This window comes from Triticum aestivum, chromosome 1B (genome assembly GCF_018294505.1).
Source record: "Triticum aestivum cultivar Chinese Spring chromosome 1B, IWGSC CS RefSeq v2.1, whole genome shotgun sequence".
Taxonomy (NCBI): domain Eukaryota; kingdom Viridiplantae; phylum Streptophyta; class Magnoliopsida; order Poales; family Poaceae; genus Triticum; species Triticum aestivum.
In genome coordinates, this window is record NC_057795.1 from 495327553 (window position 1) to 495342822 (window position 15270).

Genomic DNA, 15270 nt, shown 5'->3' on the forward strand with positions numbered 1-15270 from the left:
CACACGGCCTGCTGATGCCCTGGGTCACCACAATTGAAGCAAGTCACTTGTGCATATTCTGTGAACTCCCTGCTACTCACCCCCTGCACTTGGACCTGAGCCTTATTTCCACCTGCTCCTTTATCCAAGTTCCTCTTCAATTTATCTTTCCCTACCACACCACCCTGACCCTGATGTGCCTGCTGCTTGCCACTCCCCTGTTTCCTCAGCTGAGAATCAGTCGCCTGAGGCCTCATCTGACCCTGGCCTCCTGGCTGCTCCCATTGCTGCCCTTGCTGAAGAACCATTGGAGGGGTCGGGTAGGGAGGGTAGCCTCCCGCAAACATCCACGGCGGAGGGGCCCCAGGGAAGCCAAAGAACGGTGGCAGATACCCAAATTGCTGCATCCCCCCCCCCCCGGCTCTGTAATCGGCCCCTGCTGCTGCTGCGAAGAGGCTGGGCGAGCACCTCGCCCCCTCCCCTTGCCTCTGTCGTCAGCCATCACAAACTTCTCCTGGATCTCAGCAAAATTCAGCCGTGGTCCTCTTCCCCACGACGAGCTACTACAGCTAAAATTGACGCGGTTATTGGACTGACAATCTTCTTCACTCGCAGGGAAACAATCTATCACAGAGAAATTCTTGGCCTCAAACTGCTTTTTCTGGATCCAGACTGCTATCTCATCCTCCTTAGGGTTCAGCCTCGCACCTAAGCATCGCCCTCGATCTGGAGGAAGAGGGGGAAGTGGGGAAAGTGGGAGAGGAGGGGAAAGTGGGGATCCCCACAGCTGACCAAAGTAGCCCGAATCCACCTCCTCCTCCTCGTTGACCACCGAGGCCCACTCCTCCACCGGAATCCCCACCTGCCCGGGCCCCTCAACAACCCCTTCTGAGCAGAATTTGAACCCGCCCCCTGCCGTAAGCATCAGCCGCGGGGAAGCAGCTCTGCACCCGAATTGGCCTGTGGGAAACCTGGGACGCCGGCGACGTCTGATCTCCTCCGCAACTGCGATGTCACCACTGTCTAGCTCGAGTCCTGCCTGAACAACCTCCACTTCGCCCTCTGAGCACGGGAAGTAGAAGATGCCTCCTCTGAAGCCCACTCCAGAATCAGATCTGGCGTGAGCGGCTGCCCCCTCGCAAACAGTCGATCTCGCTCTTCCTGATTTATCCGCGACATGGCTCGCAGCACCAGATGCATACGAGCTTCTATCACCAGCCCCGATGCGATCTCTGCATCTCGCGCCGCCTGGGTCGCCGCAATCCACGCCTGCTTCTCCCCTTCCTGCAACCTCGCCACCTCCGTCATCAGCCGATGGATCTCCTGATCTGAGGCCACTCCGCCTCCTCCAGGCGACGCCATCACCAGCGCAGAGCACCGAGGACGATCCGGGGCTCGACAGCGACCTCAGCGCCACCTGCAGTCCCGCGCTGAACGACACGGTCCGCCTCGGGGAGGAGAACCCAACCACTAGAGGGGAGCCACGGGTGTCAACGCAGCGAGACGCCGGCGACGAGCGGTGTGGTGGTGTCGGTGGTGTGGAGGCGGAGAGGGGTGGGAGCGGGAGCATGAGGACGAGATTCAACCTAGTCAAGCCTCCTAAAATTCTGATCGGCTCCAGTTTGGGTTTTGGCAAACTGTCGAACAGCTTGCGGGGCGTCGACGAAGGAGACGACCGTCGAAGGGAGTCGCGACGCGCACGGACCAGCTAGCTGCCCTGCCGGCGTCCGACGAGCGTGCCGATGAGGATCTGGCCGGGCGGCGAGGCGGCTTCTTGGTCGGGGGCGGCTGGGGGCGCGAGGGTGGGAAGTAGTCGGCTCCCCGGCGGCAAGATTGCGGCGGCGGGCGACGTGGGAGTGGGCGGCGTTGCTGGGCGGATGTAGAGGCGGCGGCAGCTGGCAGAGTCGCCGGCAAAAATGAACGGTGGCGTCGGTGACGAAGGAGGCGGGCGAGGGTTGCTGTTGGATGGGGGAGGCCAGTGTGCCACCGACCAGCGGGCACGGGAAAGGAGAAGGCGAGCGTGCGCGCGTCCGTCGCATGTCCGCGCCGACGCAAATCCGGCTCAAAAATGAGCCGGGAATGGGTCGCCCGCGGACGAAAAGCGAACGCGGGTCCGTTTGGGTCGGCGCGTTGGGTCGCCTTTTGTGTCCGCGCCGACCCAAACGGACGGCGGTGGACGAAATAGGTCGACCGGTTGAAGTTGCTCTTATAGTCAAAATTGAATCTCGAAAAGCATGTGCACATTATATTATGGAATGGTTGAGGGAGTACTTCTTTTTTGACATCTTACCAGTACAGTAGATCTGACGAGGGCATGCTTGGGAAAGCATCAAAGCTGTACACCGCGCAACGGGGAAAACGGCAGAAGGAAGACGCGACTCGCCTCCCTCTGCGGCAGCCAGCGCTCCGCCGCCGCGCGCGATCCAATGGAGGAGGTGCAGGCGGCATTCACGGCGCACCTGGACCAGGTGTCGGGCCTCGTCCAGGCGCTCTCCTCCGAGCTCCGCAGCGGGATCGGCCCCGCCGCCGACAGCCTGCTCGCCTTCGTCCGCGCCGTCGACTGGACGGTACCCCGCGAAAAATCCCCCCTCCCTGTCTGTTCCCCCTGTATTTTTCCTTTGGAACTAACTAACGGCTCGCGGTCGCCGCGTGTCCAGGAGCCATGGCTGATGTGCTTGATGGCGTTCCACGCGGGCCTGCTGCTGACGGCCGTCGGGCTGAGGAGGAATGCCAACCTGCAGTTCTTCTTCTTGTTTCTTGCTTGTGAGTTCTCATCTCTGGGACGGGACAGACCAGTAATTTTTGCCGGGAGTGGAGCTATGATTTTATCTTTATGAGTTCCAACTACTAACCACGGCAGCTTTTGTCCAATTTTAGTTTTAGTTATGTTTCATACATCAACAGCAGAGTAATATGTAGTCCAGCTATTTGTGCAATCCGTTTTGTATAACTCAATTCTTAGTATAAGATTGAAACCTGAAGATAAAGGTGAGTATGTGGAGGTTTTCAATTAGGGCATGATCCACTGATTGGCTGATTGCAGTTAGCAATATCACTGCTCTAGGTGTGTCTCGCTACCTTTGGCACATAACTGAATGCCAGCTTCGTGCTACCATAGATGTCGTATTGTATTGCCATTCTAGTTCTTGCCAGAAGAGTTAAGGTTTGACAAAATTGCGACATTGCCTTGTCTAATATTCGATGCCTTGGCACAAAGATTAAACATTCAGAATATCGCAATGAATTTTAAGGGCGTTGAATGGGAACGATGTGAGAAATTTAGCTTGCTACAGAAAAGTGCAAGGCTAGAACAGCTTATAGTATGATGCAGAGAAAGCATGCTATAAACTAACAGTTTTAATTACTTGGGAAAAAATATGTGGAATTGTAGTTGTTAGCGTGTGCTCCTCAAATTTGCTTTAAATTTCTTATTTTGTACAGCTTTAAGCCATTTGGGCGAGACAACATAAAAACTAGCCATTCTTTTGGGTATGAAACCCATTTGGGCGAGAGTAGTACCAGGATGGGTGACCTCCTGGGAAGTCCTCGTGAAAGGGTTTCATATCTAGCCTACCCCAACTTGTTTGGGATAAAAGGCTTCGTAAGTAAGTAAGTACAACTTTAAGCCATAATTTGCAACACAAGTAATTTCTAGTGTTTTGAGAAGGACCAAATGAAGCCAATACAGCAGGTTGCAACAAGATCTCCAGGGCAGGCACCTGGCCTTTCGATCTACAGACATTCTAATTGGTTCCACGGTTTCCTGTTTGCAGATTCAGGGGTGTATCTAGCTGAAAAGATAAACATCTACCTAGCAGAGCACTGGAAGGTCTTCGCCAGCCGGAATTACTTTGACCGTGCTGGAGTTTTCATCTCCGTTGTTTGGTCTGGCCCCCTTGTCTTCATATCTATCGTCACCGTGGTTAGTAAAAGATCTTATATGTTCCGAAGTAAACCTTTTCGTCTATTAGAGTCTGCTTTGCGATTCAGCTTTGTTTACAATCCAAATCTTTTTGATGGTTCCAGGTTAGCTCTCTTATTACACTATGTCAGTTAATGGTGAAATGGAAGAGAGCAGAACTAAGGCATCGGGTTCGTCTTGCTCATGACAAAGAGGAGTGATTTAATATCCTGTTGTTGATCTTAGTCAGTGCTTGGATCTCAGAGGGATGCGCAGTTACCAAGTACTGTAAATCCTTCATCTGCTATCAGCATAGCATGTAATCTTCAGCTGCTCTTTCTTAGTAGTGTATTTCTATTATTCTCTGGGGTCATCAACTTCGGTAATGGTTAGGTATGCAGAAGACTAGATAGATGTTGTATCTGGCTCCATCCTTTATTTGTAGCTAACCTGACGATGTAAGTTTGTTCGATATTTGGTACTCCCTCCGTCCGAAAATACTTGTCATCAAAATGGATAAAAATGGATGGATCTAGAATTAATATACATCTAGGTACATCTCCTTTTATTCATTTTGATGACAAGTATTTTCGGACAGAGGGAGTATGATACATCTGTGAAACCACACATCGATACATTTCCCCCCCTTTTTTGTGCAAAGGTTATTTTCTGTAGCGAGATGAGTTATAAATATCGTATAGATATATAAGTAGAGTATAATATAAGAAGCTCGGAATAGGAAGAAAAAAAACACCAGAACAAGCAAAATACGTGGAGGTCTTTCCTACTACTTCTGTTCCTAAATGTTTATGCCTCCTTTGGTTTGGAGGAATTATGCAGGAATTCTATAGGATGGGATTTCTGTAAGAATTCCTTTACAGCCGTTTGGTTTGTAGGAATAGAATCATATTCATATGAACGAATTCTTCCTATCCTTCACATTTCATTGGAAAATAAAAATTAGCCTAGACTCGATGAAAAAAATCCTATGATGTGAACCAAAGAGCATCTCTTTTTCTATTCCTATTCATAGGATTTGAGATGCATGTCATCTCATTTTCTATGACTTCCCTATTCCTATGATTTTCCTACCCTATGAACCAAAGGAGGCCTTAAAACTGCCAGAACGTCTTATATTTAGGAACAGAGGGTGTAATTCCTAAAACAGAAACTTGGAGAAGTAGCATGTCAACTTGACCTTTTATTATTTCCTTTTAGCACTGATGGACAAATATGTGCATCAGTGGTTATTGCCAGAATTTTACATATTACAAGCGAAACAAATTTGTGTAGGCAGAAATATCACAATTTCTTTAGCCTCTTAACAACCGCTTGGCTGGCGAAGAATTCCTGAACTTCTTCCTATACAAGAAAAAACCTATGGCACCGAGCAAGGGCCAAGATGTTACCACAGCAATGTACGCCAGCCACCAGACCGACCTCCCCTGGGATCGAATGAGCTGGTTAATGGATTTCTTAACGGGGGCGATGGCATCTCGGATTTTATCTGTGGAGAGCTCTTCTCTCTGCTCTTGTGACCCTACAGGGCCTTGGGCAGACGGTACATTATCCTCTGTGCCGCTTGTGTTCTTCACCGCACTGTGACTCTCATCCTGTAACACACTGGTGATCCCATTCTGTTGTACATTAACATCACTGCCTTCCATTTCACTGACAGCCTGATTATGCTTATCCAAGGATTCGTGAGTGTTGGTATCCTCGTTTGTCACTGCAGCTACCATTCCATCTTCCATGAGATTAACATACGGTCCCTTATCGATGGATGATTCCAGCGGAGATTGCAATCCATGCTCTTGAGTCTGCATGCAAATATTATTGAGCTATATCATGTTATCAAAGATGATTTGTGATCTATTAAATTTGATAATCACCACCTTCTGTCGATGCATGCAAGGACTATCATGTAGAGCAGAGAAAAACTCGGAGACAGGTTCCACCCACCTATAAAGCACAGAGAAAGACATTATCAGATACCACCACATAGAATCTCAAAGGCAGCATCGGAAGTTAAAAAATGGAAGGCCTGAAAGGATAGGAAATTGAAAAGGAGCAGTTAAAACGATGCAACTTCGTCCCTGCCCCTGTTCTTTGTCATACACTTTTTTTGGGGCGGAGGGGGAACAATTTTGTAGAGTATACTTATGCATTGCCTGACATTTTTGGTAAATTAAATGCATAGACATCTTAAACACCATCCCTCATTCCCTTGTGTGGGTGTGTAGGTGGGGGGGGGGGGGGGGTCCTTAAACAAATTTCTTAGGTGAAAGAAGAAACAACAAGGTGCAAAAGCGGAAATGGAGACGGTCAACGCTGACCTCTTTTTAGAAGAAAAGTAAACAGTTACAAACTCCTCAAAAAATCTGAAAATAATTATACATGTACATATAGATGTCTAGTAGTATGTACGTATGGATTTCCATCAATATATCTTTTCAGCTCTGGTGTATGCAAAAAGGAAAAATATGTGGATCACAGTTAACTTTTCTTTTTTTGGAGCCATGAATGTTTTTTGTGTGTAGCCTACAAATTGACAGATTTTGAAGTAAAACTTTACAGTTATGTAGAACACATCCATATGTATCCACTATTTTCTTTTGGATATTTTTCAAACTCCACACTATTTTTTTGCATTTTCCAAAATACCAGGCTCTATGGAGCCCACGAGCCAAATTGCTGCACTCCAAGGAGGTTTTGTGAATGAAACTTACCATAGTCTTCCAGCAGTTAGGCCTTGAAAAAAACCAAGATGGCCACCATTAGGTGTAGTTGCCAAAACAATATTCTTATTTGCCCTTAATCATAAAATGCGGACTTCATCAATACACAGAACTAGAAATGTTCAAGATAGTGAGCTTGTGTAAGACTAGTTACTTGCCTGCATTCATCCCAGGGAATGGCCTCCCTTGTGCAAAGGGGGTCATCTAAAGCACTGATACAAAGCAACGGAACAGACACATTACCAATATAGTTTGCACAGCTGCACTTGCGGTAGAATGTGTCCACTGTCTGGAAAAATGATTAGTCGGTGCGTCAGTTTTATTACTTATCCGATACTTAAGCTATTACAACCGCAGGAGGAACAAACATCAATTCCCAAGAACAAAACTTGACTTCAAAAGATTCACAGCATTATTCTCGATTTGCATTAATAAGTTGGTTGGCTCAAGCATTTTATCCATACAAACTCACCTATTTGGTTCATGTTTGAATTAATTTGAATCTAGATTGTAAATCAGCTACAGTACACATTCGAGTAAGGCAGGACTGCCTGATATTCCTAATAATGGCCGTCACATATCCATTATTATGCTGCCTTGCAATAAATGCCACAGCTAATAGTATCCATTTTATTCTTCTTTCCCAATGAAAAATCTGTGAAGTCCAAGGGTCCATCTAAAGCGTGAAACCTGGACCCCAACTATTACTACAACTACCAGCAGCATGCATTTCAAGCTGTGCTTGTCAAATGCAGATTCAGTCCATTCAACTGGTGAGGCCACAATGTCATAACCAGTCCACCCTCAATAGAATCAAAGTCTGCTGTGAATGTGATCAAGAAAGAATCTCAAGTCTCAACTGCTCAAATATGGGATAACTGGATAAACCCCATTTTATGCCCCCTGTATTTTGCCATTTGATTGCCCACTAAAACTAACCCAATGGTTTGCTATTTTAAGTTGCAAAGTAGGAGTTCCCTGGGTCAATCTCAACTGATCCGTGATTATGTATTGTGATATTACTGGCACCTCAGATTTATTTTAATTTTTAAATTTTTCAAGGTTATAGAAGTTCTGCTTGGTGGAAATGGCTAGAATTCTAGCATGGTTCTTGTGGGACAGCGCAAGGAAGTTGAAAAATTGGTCCAGTGCAAATTAGGTACTTCCAACTAGTTAACGACTACCCAACTTCTTTTACGAATATTTGGTTACTTATCTCCAAAAAAATGATTTGACACACTAGTTTATGAGAAACTATAATTCAGGTTCGCATTCCCTCCTAGTTCAAATTTTAAGGAAGCGATCCACAATTTTTTCTTCTTGAACAAAACAAATGTGATTTTGCATCATTCAACTCTAACCCTCATTATACAGAGAACAATCATTAACGTATTTAATCAAGTAGTAATGAGAGGAACAATAAAACTTGATGCAACTTATTATTTTAGACGAAGTAATATTATTGCTAGCATTAGAAATAATACCTCGTACTTTGCAACAACACAAGTTGCATGATGGTCAAATTCCCTGGTAGAGCGTGACTGATAAGGAGGGAAAAGGAAAGGATAATCACGGCCCTTTTCTGTGACCACCATATTACTATGATAACTGCTATTGACCATGTAACTATGAAAAATATTAGACCAGCAGGTTAGCACATTGCATACCGACGTAATAGCTTCCCAGTTTGCAAGTCGTGCCAAGACTGGTTGATGTCTGCAAAAAAATAAAGAAAAGGCCAAGAGATGTTCATAACAGTCTGGACCCGACTGATCTGTGCAGAGGCTAAGGGATCCCATGGTCATTTTCACGATAATGTCTCCAATGATTTGCAAACGAAAAAAGTAAGTTTCAACTAGGATCACAAAACGTAACTGATAAAGCCTATATCTTGGACTGTTTGCTACTGCGACCAACGGTTATCCATCACCATTAATGTTTGTTGGCTTGTAACTCAAACAAAGGATACACTGTTTGTCTCATTTGAGAAGTTCAAAATTGTATCAAAGAACAATCTAATTAGCTGTTGCAAAGAACATTGTCCTAAATAGTAGAGATCCATATTATATAGGTAAATCATCATGGAAAATAATATAAATATGAAATGATTTCTTCTGTAATCAATAATCTCGATTACCACCAAAGTATGGGAATGTTTAAATGTCTCAAGAGGAAATACATACAGTTTTGCATATCCTTTGAGACCAATTGCAAGAGCTTTATCGTAACAACGCTGCACTAGCTTGCGAGAAATAAATCTGCTAGTCACCTGCAAATGTGGTATACCAAATTAATATGACAAAAAGCAAACTGAAGTCTAAGGGTAGTGTTAGTAAGCCAAAGCACTACGCGAGTATCATTTGTTGTTTAGCCTTTAGTGTGCAAACAAAAAGAAATAGAAGAAATAGAGAGCCGATGTTATTTGAACACCGTGCAGTGTAGAGATTCAGATAAAAGTATTCCTGCATAAGAAGAACAATAATCCACAAATGTGTAAAAGATCTGCACAATAGGCTAACTGTGGCTCACTAACCAGAAGATCCCAGGGTGAACAAATAGATGCAGCACCAGCTATAGGAATACTTTCACCCTCTTCTCCCAGATACTTGACCTGAATGTGCAATGTAAACAAGTATGGAATTAAACTAGGTTTTAGAATATTAATTGATGTAAAAGAATATATAACAAGGTCTACCAGAATATTGGCGCCTAAGCTTGTCCCAACAGTGAATAGTGGAGCCTCTGGGTACTTTTGATGAAGGTAATTAACAACTTCACGAATATCTTCTGTCCATCCGCCATTGTAAAAGCAATCGGACTGCCAGAGAAAAAAAAACCAAGAGTTGTGTAAAAATTGCAAGCTGAACATATCCAGCCTCTGATGTCAATGAAGTCCTTTTAGGTGTCAGGTCGTATATTCAAGGTGTAACAAGTGCATAATTGATTTATCATATTGCGTGAGAGAACTTACTGTTATGGAGATGCCGCCCAGACCCCTGTGATTGCCTACAACAACATTCCATCCATTGCTCGCCATAGAAAAGACCAAGTGTTTCACATACTAGACATCAAAACATCTTGTTAAAATCAACTAATAAAGGTAGCCCAACACCATGTGTGGGTCTGGGTCATAATATCAACTTCAGTTATTATTTGAACCAATCAGTTTGGTAAAGCAACTATCAGAACTTACAGCGGCAGTAGAATCACTAGTTAATCCAGGCACCACAACAACAATGGGTGTTGAATCATCACTAGAAATAGTTCCATCACAAGAACTACCATCTGCAGCTGCAACATACCACAAATGGTCAGGCACCCCCTTGCTTGCCGAGCAATCTCGAACTATCTAAAATTCTCAGAACCTTCCCAGTCAGAGGCTAGTAGCCAATCCAAAGCAATGGTTCCACCATCACGAACTGTGTACAGCTGCCTGCAATACAACGAGTTTAATCAATGTACTAACTAGAATTGTGAGCCTAACTCTAACTTCATCTTGTGAGGTTCAAACACACGTGGGTATCTGGCCTATGGAAGGTAGCGTTCGACAGGAGTATGCTGTAAAATTACTCAAACTGAGACAGGTGAACGCCTAAACATTTTCTAGAAGCCTGCAGATTCGTAATTAATTATTATTTCGATCATCTCTATTTTTCCTCTGGAAAATGTAGGGCGGAGTAATATAAACAGCATTGTTGGATGACCAAAATTGTACAACATAACAGTTGCATCAGAATCACCCACCCAATGTACAATCGCAATCTACGAACATAAGTGGAGGGACACCATGAACAAGTAGTACACCTTTGACTGGACAAGTAGCGCAATCAACTGTTAATGCGGCACATACAACAAGGATTTACTTAGCCTACCTTCTATACGTGACCGAAGGCGGCCTTCCCCAGATGCCCAGGAACAGCGTCTGCAGATGAGGGCTCGCCAGCCACGGCGTCGCCAGGTACCTACGCGGGCAAATATCGCAATATTTTGGAGGGCATCAGATCAAATTTCTTCGAGCAGAGACGAATTGACGATCCACAGGCCCGAAAGTACTCTAGTCCCACCTGCCGTGGAGGGAGCGGCACTTGGAGGCGACGCGGTGGTAGACCTGGGAGTCCGGGTGGAAGGTGAGGGCGACGCGGCCGCCGCGGAGGCCGCGGAGCAGGTCGCCGAGGACGTGGAGCTCGAGGAAGCGGTAGAGGAAGGCGGCGGCGAGGACGAGGGCGGCGAGCGCGTAGCGGTCGAGCGGCACCAGCGCCGCCGCGCGGAGCAGCAGCTCGGCGGCCGAGTTCTCGCCCGCGGTCGCCATCGGGCCGGGATTCTGCTGGCGCGTTCGATGTCGATGGCGGGGAGGGGGCACGCACGCGTGCCAGTGATGCTGGATTTTATTTTTCCCTATGGTGGTGTAGCATGTGTGTTTTTCTCGAGACGTTACGGGAGAATGATGCCGTTCGTGGAGGAAGAGACGTGAGCTGTTTCGTCGGTTTGGACTGACGGAGAGGACGAGCGGTGCGCGGGGGGCGACGGGCGGGAGCGCATCTGATGCGAGACTTTGGACTTGTGCCGTTGTGTGCTCATTTCGTGCTTTCCTCGTGCCTGATCTGGGAATTAGAGGGTGGATACAGAAGCGATATTTAGAGTTCGTGTGGGGCATATGCCGGAGGACATCTGGGCCTGGAAGCATGATAAATTGAGAAATTTCTCTGTTCGGTCCGAATACAATGATACAAAGCTCTACTGCAGTTGAAGAGATAAAATGAGAGTGCATCCACCTTCATAACCGCTCCTATTAGTTATTGGCAGAAGTTATGGGAAATTTCAGTGCCACCTAAAGTTCGTAATTTCTGGTGGAAGGTTATTCACAAATTTGTGCCATATCGTTCGGTTCTGTAGAAGCGTTATATTGAGAAGATACCAAAAAATAACACATGCACTGTTCTCTTGTACATGGGCCAAGGTTTTTTTGTCTGAACTGGAGCTTTCTTTCCGGTCAGAATTCCCATTCTTCATCCAGACTCCTGGCCTATTGATATTGTTGATAACAAGAAAGTTCCAGAATCACTTGCTGCCATTATCTTTTTTTTAAGAAAAAAAGGATGACCCCCGGCCTCTGCATCTGGGAGATGCATACGGCCACTTTATTGATTATTCTCAAGGACCTTACAAAGTATTACAATAATGTGCCTAAATCCATCATTTTGGCAACATATGCCGCTACTCCTATCCAAAATGATGAAGGGGTGCTAGCTGGGCCACTACCCAAACCACTCACCTAAGCCTAACATCAAAAGCCGAAAGCCGAAACACATCCGGAAGCCCCAGCCGAGCCACATACCCGGTCTGGGGCACAATCCGGTCAGACGCACTCGTGTGTCGTCGCCGCCATCTTCCACAGGTCCGTCTTCAGATCAAATTGGGGCTTCTACCTTGTCTAGCCACTCAGCCATCGACGTCACCACGGCACCAGACAGCTTCGTCCTCCTGCGCGAGTCCATGGCCACACATCAGATGCCGAATTTCCACTGCGCCACGCCGCCGAGATACACCGTCATCAATGAGTAGGATGAAGCACCGCTGCGCCGAGACCGGCAGGGCTCCTGAAGACCAATCCGCCGCCAAGCAACCAAAGCATCACATCCACCCCAAGCTCACCACGAACGACACCCCCAAGAAGGTGACGACGCCGGGAGCGCCACTGTCGCTCGATCCGGCAAGGATTTGGGCTTTCGCCCGGCATACGAGCTGGGTGGAAGGAAGAGAGGAAGGAGGCAACCTGGACGGCGCCTACAAGAAGGATACTGATACGTCCATTTTGCATCATGCTTTTATATCAATATTTATTGCATTATGTGTTGTTATTACACATTATATATCAATACTTATGGCTATTCTATCTTATTTTATAAGGTTTACCATGAAGAGGGGGAATGCCGGCAGCTGGAATTCTGGCTGGAAAAGGAGCAAATATTGGAAACCTATTCTGCACTGCTCCAAAAGACCTGAAACTCCACGAAACTTATTTTTGAAATTAATAAGAATTATTGAGCGGAAGAAACATCTCAGAGGGCCCACACCCTGGCCAGGAGGGTGGGGGCGCACCCCTGTCTCCTGGGCCCCCTGGTGGCCCTCCGGTGTCCATCTTCTGCTATATGAAGGTTTTTACCCTGGAAAAAATCATGGGCAAGCTTACGGGATGAAACTCCGTCGCCACGAGGCGGAACCTTGGCGGAACCAATCTAGAGCTCCGGCAGAGCTGTGCTGCCGGGGACACTTCCCTCCGGAAAGGGGAAATCATCACCATCATCATCACCAATGATCCTCCCATTGGGAGAGGGTCAATCTCCATCAACATCTTCACCAGCACCATCTCCTCTCAAACCCTAGTTCATCTCTTGTATCCAATCTTGTATCCAAAACCACAAATTGGTACTTGTGGGTTGCTAGTAGTGTTGATTACTCCTTGTAGTTGATGCTTATTGGTTTACTTGGTAGAAGATCACATGTTCAGATCTTTAATGCATATTATTACTCCTCTATTATGAACATGAATATGCTTTGTGAGTAGTTACATTTGTTCCTGAAGACATGGGTGAAGTCTTGCTATTAGTAGTCATGTGAATTTTGTATTCATTCAATATTTTGATGAGATGTATGTTGTCTCTCCTCTAGTGGTGTTATGTGAACGTCGACTACATGACACTTCACCATTATTTGGGCCTAGAGGAAGGCATTGGGAAGTGATAAGTAGATGATGGGTTGCTAGAGTGACAGAAGCTTAAACCCTAGTTTATGCGTTGCTTCGTAAGGGGCTGATTTGGATCAATATGTTTAATGATGTGGTTAGGTTTACCTTAATACTTCTTTTGTAGTTGCGGATGCTTGCAATAGTGGTTAATCATAAGTGGGATGCTTGTCCAAGTAAGTGCAGAACCCAAGCACCGGTCCACCCACATATCAAATTATCAAAGTACCGAACGCGAATCATATGAGCGTGATGAAACTAGCTTGACGATAATTCCCATGTGTCCTCGGGAGCGCTTTTCTCATTATAAGAAATTGTCCAGGCTTGTCCTTTGCTACAAAAAGAATTGGGTCACCTTGTTGCACCTTATTTACTTTCATTGCTTGTTACTCGTTACAATTTATCTTATCACAAAACTATCTGTTACCTACAATTTCAGTGCTTGCAGAGAAAACCTTACTGAAAACCGCTTATCATTTCCTTCTGCTCCTCGTTGGGTTCGACACTCTTACCTATCACTACGATAGATCCCTTACACTTGTGGGTCATCAAGACTCTTTTCTGGCGCCATTGCCGGGGAGTGTAGCACTTTTGGTGAGTGGAACTTGGTAAGGAAACATTTATATAGTGTGCTGAAATTTTCTGTTACTTGTCACTATGGAAACTAATCCTTTGAGGGGCTTGTTTGGGGCATCTTCGCCCCGACCAGTAGAGCAAAGAGTTTCTCCTCAACCTATTGAACCTACTGAAAATGTTTACTTTGAGACTCCTTCGGGTATGATAGAGAAACTGCTAGCTAATCCCCTTGCAGGAGATGGAACATTGCATCCCGATTTACACCTTATCTTTGTGGATGAAGTTTGTGGATTATTTAAGCTAGCAGGTATTCCCGATGATGTTGTCAAAAGGAAGGTCTTCCCTTTATCTTTGAAGGGAGATGCATTGACATGGTATAGCCTATGTGATGATATGGGATCTTGGAATTATAAACGATTGAAGTTGGACACCAGAAGTTCTATCATATGCATCTTGTTCATCGTGATCGTAATTACATATATAATTTCTAGCCTCGTGAAGGAGAAAGCATCGCTCAAGCTTGGGGAAGGTTTAAGTCAATGTTATATTCATGCCCCAATCATGAGCTCTCCAGAGAAATGATTATTCAAAAAATTTATGCTCAGCTTTCTCTCAATGATCGCACCATGCTCGATACTTCCTGTGCTGGTTCTTATATGCTGAAGACTATTGAATTCAAATGGGACTTATTGAAAAGAATTAAACGCAACTCTGAAGGTTAGGGTTCCGACGATGGTAAGGAGTCAGGTATGACACCTAAGTTTGATTGTGTTAAATCTTTTATTGATACCGATGCTTGTCGTGGATTTAGCGCTAAATATGGACTTGTAAAATAAGAGAGAATAGCCATAAGTATTGTGGCATAACGTGTAATAATAGCCCATCATGCAATAAATATTGATATAAAAGCATGATGCAAAATGGACGTATCAACTCCCCCAAGCTTAGACCTTGCTTGTCCTCAAGCGGAAGCCGAAATCGAAAAATATGTCCACATGTTTAGAGATAGAGGTGTCGATAAAAATAAAATACGGACATGAGGGCATCATGATCATTCTTATAACAGCAACATATATAGATTTTGGCATATGATTTCTCATGCTCAAGTAAGAATCTATTCACAATGTCAAATATGGAACATAAACTTCATTGAGAACTAACAAACTACAATCTCAGTCATTGAAGCAATTGCAATTTATCATAACATCAGAAAGAGTCAAGAATAGAGCTTTTCAGTAAGTCCACATACTCAACTATCATATAGTCTTCTACAATTGCTAACACTCACGCAATACTTATGGTTATGGAGTTTTAAATCGGACACTGAGAAAGAT

General features: G+C 45.3%; 2 protein-coding genes across 3 annotated transcripts; one reads left to right on the top strand and one right to left on the bottom strand.

Moving 5' to 3' along the window:
- Positions 1–2259: 2259 nt before the first annotated feature.
- On the top strand, positions 2260–4361 carry LOC123134603 (transmembrane protein 18). The gene is made up of 4 exons (XM_044553826.1): positions 2260–2546; positions 2637–2742; positions 3753–3901; positions 4006–4361. The coding sequence occupies exons 1-4, from the start codon at positions 2406–2408 to the stop codon at positions 4099–4101; spliced, it is 492 nt and encodes a 163-aa protein (XP_044409761.1). The 5' UTR covers positions 2260–2405; the 3' UTR covers positions 4102–4361.
- A 700-nt stretch (positions 4362–5061) lies between these two features.
- Positions 5062–11069, bottom strand: LOC123134586 (embryogenesis-associated protein EMB8). Of its 2 annotated transcripts, none has more exons than XM_044553816.1 (14): positions 10683–11069; positions 10491–10580; positions 9984–10051; positions 9812–9903; positions 9590–9679; positions 9314–9436; positions 9152–9229; positions 8802–8887; positions 8286–8334; positions 8103–8159; positions 6777–6907; positions 6610–6693; positions 5776–5842; positions 5062–5700 (listed from the first exon to the last, which is right to left on the bottom strand). In XM_044553816.1, exons 1-14 carry the CDS (start codon positions 10925–10927, stop codon positions 5194–5196), a joined length of 1767 nt encoding a protein of 588 aa, XP_044409751.1. In that variant the 5' UTR covers positions 10928–11069; the 3' UTR covers positions 5062–5193. The 2 variants fall into 2 exon arrangements, with proteins under 2 accessions (XP_044409751.1, XP_044409745.1); XM_044553810.1 differs by having other exon boundaries at positions 9812–9909; positions 10683–11068.
- Between the last annotated feature and the right edge of the window lie 4201 nt (positions 11070–15270).

What these genes read in the sequence shown, in the direction of transcription:
- LOC123134603 (XM_044553826.1), top strand. Translation starts at nt 2,406, where the DNA reads ATGGAGGAGGTGCAGGCGGCATTCACGGCGCACCTGGACCAGGTGTCG. An exon ending in TCCGCGCCGTCGACTGGACG is followed by an intron (nt 2,547 to 2,636) that starts GTACCCCGCGAA and finishes CCGCGTGTCCAG; the next exon opens with GAGCCATGGCTGATGTGCTT. An exon ending in CTTCTTCTTGTTTCTTGCTT is followed by an intron (nt 2,743 to 3,752) that starts GTGAGTTCTCAT and finishes TCCTGTTTGCAG; the next exon opens with ATTCAGGGGTGTATCTAGCT.
- LOC123134586 (XM_044553810.1), bottom strand. Translation starts at nt 10,927, where the DNA reads ATGGCGACCGCGGGCGAGAACTCGGCCGCCGAGCTGCTGCTCCGCGCG. An exon ending in TGGGCGGCATCTCCATAACA is followed by an intron (nt 9,437 to 9,589) that starts GTAAGTTCTCTC and finishes TTTCTCTGGCAG; the next exon opens with TCCGATTGCTTTTACAATGG. An exon ending in CTCAAAGGATATGCAAAACT is followed by an intron (nt 8,335 to 8,801) that starts GTATGTATTTCC and finishes ATTTTTTTGCAG; the next exon opens with ACATCAACCAGTCTTGGCAC.